The 6421-nt window shown below is 37.8% G+C and overlaps 1 protein-coding gene across 2 annotated transcripts; it reads right to left on the reverse strand.

The window, feature by feature from the left end:
- Positions 1 to 264: 264 nt before the first annotated feature.
- Positions 265 to 3503, reverse strand: LOC101246224 (uncharacterized). 2 transcript variants are annotated; one of them, XM_010315990.4, is made up of 5 exons: positions 3345 to 3481; positions 2713 to 2814; positions 2210 to 2298; positions 1934 to 2031; positions 265 to 657 (listed from the first exon to the last, which is right to left on the reverse strand). In XM_010315990.4, exons 2-5 carry the CDS (start codon positions 2729 to 2731, stop codon positions 570 to 572), a joined length of 294 nt encoding a protein of 97 aa, XP_010314292.1. In that variant the 5' UTR covers positions 2732 to 2814; positions 3345 to 3481; the 3' UTR covers positions 265 to 569. The 2 variants fall into 2 exon arrangements, with proteins under 2 accessions (XP_010314292.1, XP_004252352.1); XM_004252304.5 differs by lacking the exon at positions 2713 to 2814 and having other exon boundaries at positions 3345 to 3503.
- Positions 3504 to 6421: the final 2918 nt, after the last annotated feature.

A 6421-nucleotide genomic window follows, 5' to 3' on the forward strand; every position in this document is an offset into this window, starting at 1 on the left:
CTTCGTCAGCTATGGCTCTATGGTACTCAAATTTTGTTTATTTATGAAATTTATGTATAATTCTTTTGGATTTAGAGTGCAGGAATCCATGCATAATCATATTAATGTAGAGGTTAAAAGCACTCACAAAATAGTATACATTAGTAACTAATGTGAGTGTGGGAATTGGACTCATGACCACAAATTTTCAACCTTTTAAGTTTAACCATGTTTTTTAAAAATGAAACTATTCAAATGAAAAGCACTGCTGAAGCAACAGAGATATGGAAGAAACAAGTAACGAACAATAGCCTGAATGTAGCTGTCCAATCTGTAATTTATCATAGCATTTCTTTATCCTTCTCTCTTTCTATATACATTTTTGCTCTCAAGGTACACAAAATTCAGAAGAAAGGGAAAAAGGAGGTTAAAAAAGCATTAATCTAGAAAAAGAAGACCTCCTATAAGCAACTATGAAAGTTTTCACATGACGATAATGAAGCTTGTATGTGTAACTTTCTACCCAGGCTTCTCAAAAGGATCCCAGAGAATTAACAAAATTTATCGATCTTCTCCATTCTTTCATTTTTCTATTGTTCCATTTCCTCTGAAGAAGTTTCTGCATCATAGTTCTTGCCAAAGCCAAGTTCTGACATGTCTTGCTTTGCCATCAAGTTCCTGCAAAACAAACATAACATAAAACATTTTCTTACAGCCTAAATTCCTACAGAGGATCATTAGTTGCTGTAGACCTACAGGAGCAGGTGATAAATTAGTACAAGGAGATATAAAAGACAAATCTGATGAAACTATTTCGCCAGGAGGCATCACTTTGCATTTACTTGCTATAAACACCAATATACTGTAGGAACAAGTGTGTGAATTTCTCTTCAGTTCTATTTCTCTTTCAAGTAAAAGCCGAAAGCTCTGTTGAGATAAAACATGCCAAAGAAACATAGTATACAGGAAAAGGGCAAAATGAAAAAGACGGAGAAGGTTTCTTCTCCTAATTCCATAAATGCAGGAATTTGACATTAGCCTTTTATGAGATCTCTTATCATTTTGTTTGGGTCCTAAACAGAGGTGCAATCAAGCAAAAAAGAGAAATCGCTTTCTTGAATGCTTTTCTTCCTGTTCTTGTCCTAGATAGTTTCATTGGTTTGGTTCTGTATATAACTATTGCTCTTAGACCAAAAGAACCATACTATATGTTTCTGAATCCCCCTGAAGAGAGTGTCAAACCCTTATCTTCTAGTTTCTGCATTTCTTTACAAATGCAATGATATTTATGGCTTTTCTAGAAACAATTTGTGCTGTTATTCATTAAAGACCATCCATAATAAACCAAAAACTTGGCAAAAATGCCAGCTTGTTGCATTTGTTCATCCACTATTGTGCACATGCTTTCTTGAGATATTTGACGAAAAGCATGCAGAAAACCAGAAAAGTTCTGAATTTGAACCAATTGGTAACATTTGTTAGAACCAAGTGTCCTGATTTTAAATAATCTGCCATCCTACTCCACAAGGGACATCATTCTTCAATTTTTGGATAAAGACAGGGCATAATAACACCAATTATTGAAGAGATGAAATCAACACCGGTAATTAGACATACTTAACAAAATTAGGTAAGTTTCAACTCTTGTGCCCACAGAAGAAGAAAAAAAGGAAATATAGAAGCTTAAAGGCATAGTCTTAACAAACTTGAACATATTGAAAATGTGGAGATGACCTTAAACTAAAATTCTGTAAGCATGACAAGAATTAAGAGGCAAGCCTTGTGCAGAACTCGCAATCTTGGCAGTTGTATGAACTCATGAATAAAGTATGTGGTTCAATATTGTAGTGCAAGAAAGTACTTTGTTGACTACCAGAAGCTGTACACTAGAATAACTTCGCATACTAAAAACTAAACAGTGCAAGTGTTTACTAAATCATGTCAATGGACTTACTTCTCCATACGGCACACCAGGTACTTTTTAGAGAGGTGTCTACAGTTGTCAGATTTATGCCCAGAGGATTTAAGACAATTGAGGTACTCTTTCTTCTCCTAAAACAAATCAAATAGTATAGTAAGCAACAAGAAGGAATGAACCTTGCAAAAGATAATAGATGCTCTATCAAAAACTTTCTATTATACTTTTACAGTTTTATCTTAAAAGAAGGGAAGGGAAAACAGAAGACAATAACAAAATCAATAAATAATGAGATCTTTTGAAATATTATACCAGGTCACATAAATGCATATGGTCCAAAGGAAAAACTCCTTTTTCAGGTGGCACTGGTCTCAGTCCTCTATTTCCACCAAATGCTCCCCCTTCATAAAATAGAAGACAAAAGTTGTATAACACGAGTGACAAGACATAGGTAACAAAAGAGAAGAGAGAAGGGGGGGGGGGGGGTCACAAAGTACAAAGATCCCTCACCTAGGCACTTGCATCAAATCAAACACCAAGTGAGGAAACAATTATCTACACTCAATGTCATAAAAATACAAATAACACATGATGCACCGAGCTTGCATAGTGCGAATTATCTCTGTTGCGTGTTTTGCGAGCTACTGCATAGGAGTGTTGGTTTTACCCTGTGCGCACCCAAAGGATAGCGGCTACAGGTTTCCTTTGTCATCAAATATAACAATAATAATACACGCCAACTAAACTTTATAGGTAAAAAAAGTTTGATACTCATCAAACAGATGATCAATCATTTGACTAAACATTCTTATTACCTTGTTTAGATTGTTTCATAAGGTCAAAGATCTACAATGTAAAACCACAAAGTTAAAACAACAGGTCCCGTGCCACCCATGTACAATCCTTCCATTATAAATCTAGCAAACACGAAAATATATCGTCAAATTACTCCGGATTAATCGATTAGTCATATAATTCAACCTTATCCAACACATTTGCTCTATGATTAATCCATGAAGGCTGTAAAAGAACCCACAATAGAGTGTGTTTTCAGTGGAGAAAAATGTTTTAATTTGACATTTTCTAGGATCATTTCAATGTTGGTAGGGTATAGAAGATCAATTATGATCATTACCTATTAAACTTATTATGTCTCAATCTCAAATTAGTTGCAATGGCTATACAAATCCTCTATATTCATTTCTCAAATAATTTTACCATTTCACAAACAACTTCTCTACTTGCTCAGAAGGTAGAGGTAATGTTGCATATATTCTACGCTCCCCAGACACCAATTACACTGAGTATATTGTGATGGTTTGTTATTAATCCCAAAATAATTCGGGTCAGCTAGATAAATCAAACTGTATATATTTGTTCCTATATGAATGCATACAAATTGAGAGAGCACAAACCCTAAAGAAATGGGAGAGAAGAGTAAATTCACCTGCACTCATTGTCGGAGACGTTGATCGTCGTAACCTTCCGTTTGCAGTTGTCAAGCTTCGTGTCGCCGGAAGTCTGTTAATGGACTTCAGTTGGAAAGCCCAACCCATTAAAGAAAAAAGATGGGTTGGACAACATACCAAATATTTAGGCCTCGTTAAACATATACTAGTTAATTAGCTAACATAGTTACAGTTTGCATTAATTAAAATTCCGAACTTACTTCTACCTATAATTACATTCTCTTTCGCTTATGTGTTAGGATCGAATTCACGCACACACACTAGATGAATGAAGAACACAAGAACTTTCAAGAGAAAGAGATGAGAGATCTAGAGAGAGAAAGAGAAAACTTAATATTTCGTGGTAAAATCCCGTGAGTAAATTTCCACGGCGGTGAGGTATATTTATATTAATAAATCAGAGTATTTTTGGTTATAGAGAATAAATAGGAAAACCTAAAATAGATAATAAATAGGAAAACCTGAAATAAATCAGGCTCCACTACCTAACAATTCTCCCACTGACTCAGTCATCCAAAAAATACATTCTTAAAAAAAAATCTCTTCATCATCAAAATCTTTACCGCACCGCAACATCTGTAGCAACAACTACAGAAGACCAACCGAGGTTTTACATAACCTCAGTTTCCTAACATCAACACATTTCGTCAACATGTCTGCGGGTTCTTTGCACCCTCTATCTTCTCCAAGCACATATCACCATCCTCTACTGCCCTGCGAGTGAAATGACATCGCCTTCTGATGTGCTTTGTCTTCGAATTGTATGACACTCTGGCTATCTGAGTAAAGAATCGTTTCGCTCTGCTTTTTGCTCAATTCCTCAAGATAATCTGCCAGTCATATCATCTCTTTCCCAGCTTCAGCTATTTCCACATACTCAGCTTTAGTAGATGAAAGAGAAACACACTTCTAAAGCCTGGACATCCAACTCACTGTTGTTCCACCTATGGTGTAAATGTACCCGGATGTACTCTTGCTTGAGTCAACATCCCCGCCAAGATCAGCATCCACAAAACCCTGTAGAGTCACCTTGCCTTTGCCAAATCAAAGTGAAGTACTGGATGTACCTCTCAGATATCTCAGAAGCCAGTTCACAGCTTCTCAATGCTCTTTCCCAAGGTTCGCCATATATCTGCTAACAACTTCCACTGCATGTGCTATATCAGGTCTAGTGCAGACCATAGTATACATCAAACTACCAACTGCTGAAGCATATGGAACAAGTGTCATATGATCATGCTCATCGGCAGTCTTGGGTGACTGCTCCTTTGACAATTTGAAGTGATTTGCCAATGGAGTAGTCCTGGGTTTAGCATCATTAACCCTAAATCTGCTCAGCACCTTCTCAATGTACAACTCCTGAGATAGATTTAAAGTGATAGCAGATCTATCCCGAAAAATCTCCATCCCCAAAATCTGCTTTGCTAGACCCAAATCTTTCATCTCAAACGCTGCAGACAACCTTGTCTTCAGATTGTTAATCTCCCTCATACTAGATCCTGCAATCAACATATCATCCACATACAGGAGTAGAAAGACATATGAATCAGTGTATTTCTTAAAGTAACAACAACGATCCTTTTCAGCTTTGCAGAATCCACTATTGGTCATGAAGGAGTCAAACTTCTTGTACCACTGTCTTGGTGCTTGATTTAGTCCATACAAGCTTCTGGTGAGCTTGCACACCATGTGTTCCTTGCCTGGAACCACAAATCCTTCCGGTTGCTGCATATAGATCTCTTTGTCCAGATCTCTATGTAGAAATGCTATTTTTACATCTATTTGCTCTAGATGCATCCGATGCAACAATACTCAATAGAATTCGAATAGAGGTTAACTTCACAACAGGAGAGAATATTTCAGCATAATCAATACCTTTCCTTTGTGAATTTCCTTTAACCACTAAACGAGCCTTGAACCTTCTTTTGCCATCTGGTTCAGTCTTAATTCTGAACACCCACTTGTTCAGCAAAACTCTCTTCCCTGCAGGTAGCTCAGTCAACACCCATGTGTCGTTCTTCTCAAGTGACCTCATCTCACCATCCATGGCTTGCTCCCACCTGATCGAATCCTCCTCCACCTGTAGGGCCTCATCAAAAGACTCTGGTTCCCCCTCATTAGTCAGCAATAGATAGTGTAATGAAAGTGAATACCTATCTGGTGCCCTGATGGATCTGGATTATCTCCTTAACACCTGCTCAGGTGTAACTTGCTCCACTTCAGATTCTTCAGTAGGAGTTGGTTTAGTATCTGCTTCGACATCTCTAGGGTTATTATTCTCCAACTCAACCTCAACTCCCACTTGCTTTGTAATCTCTAAAACCTTCTGGTCTCTGTCCTTGTACAGGACAGACTCATTAAATGTCACGTCATAATGTCTGAGGATCTTTCTATTCTTGTCATCCCAAAACCTGTAACCAAACAAATCAGAACCATATCCTATGAAGTAACACTTCACAGCCTTGGCGTCAAGCTTGTCTCTCTTTTCTGGATCAACATGAAGATAAGCAGTGCAACCAAAAGTCCTCAAGTGTGAGTACTTGAGCTCTTTTCCTGTCCACACCTCCTCTGGAATCTTGAACCCTAAAGGAACTGATGGTCCCCTGTTGATCAAGTTTGCAGTTGTGCTCACAGCATCCGCCCAAAGTGTTTTGGGCAGCCCACAATGTATCCTCATACTCCTTGCACGCTCATTCAATGTTCTGTTCATCCTCTCAGCAATTCCATTCTGCCTTGCCTTACCAGGAACTGTTCTCATCAATCTGATTCCCTCAGCTACACAGAATGCCTTGAACTCTGATTTGTCATACTCTCCTCCATTGTCAGACCTTAGACATTTGACTTTCAAACCGGTCTGATTCTCAACTTCAGCTTTCCACTTCTTGAAAGTTGCAAACACATCTGACTTATGCTTCAAGAAGTAAACTCATACCTTTCTGCTAAAATCATCAATGAAGGTAACATAGAATTTGGATCCTCCAAGTGATGATACTGGAGATGGTCCCCAAGCATCTGTATAAACCATTTCTAACCGCACTTTCTTTGGCTCTCTAGG

The sequence above is a fragment of the Solanum lycopersicum genome, chromosome 12, assembly GCF_036512215.1.
Source record: "Solanum lycopersicum chromosome 12, SLM_r2.1".
NCBI classification, from domain to species: Eukaryota; Viridiplantae; Streptophyta; class Magnoliopsida; order Solanales; family Solanaceae; genus Solanum; species Solanum lycopersicum.

Coding starts and splice junctions, on each gene's coding strand:
- LOC101246224 (XM_004252304.5), bottom strand. CDS start 3,453: ATGGGTTGGGCTTTCCAACTGAAGTCCATTAACAGACTTCCGGCGACA. Junction 2,299..3,344: donor GTCTCCGACAATGAGTGCAG/GTGAATTTACTC, acceptor TATTTTATGAAG/GGGGAGCATTTGGTGGAAAT. Junction 658..1,933: donor CTGGTGTGCCGTATGGAGAA/GTAAGTCCATTG, acceptor TTTGTTTTGCAG/GAACTTGATGGCAAAGCAAG.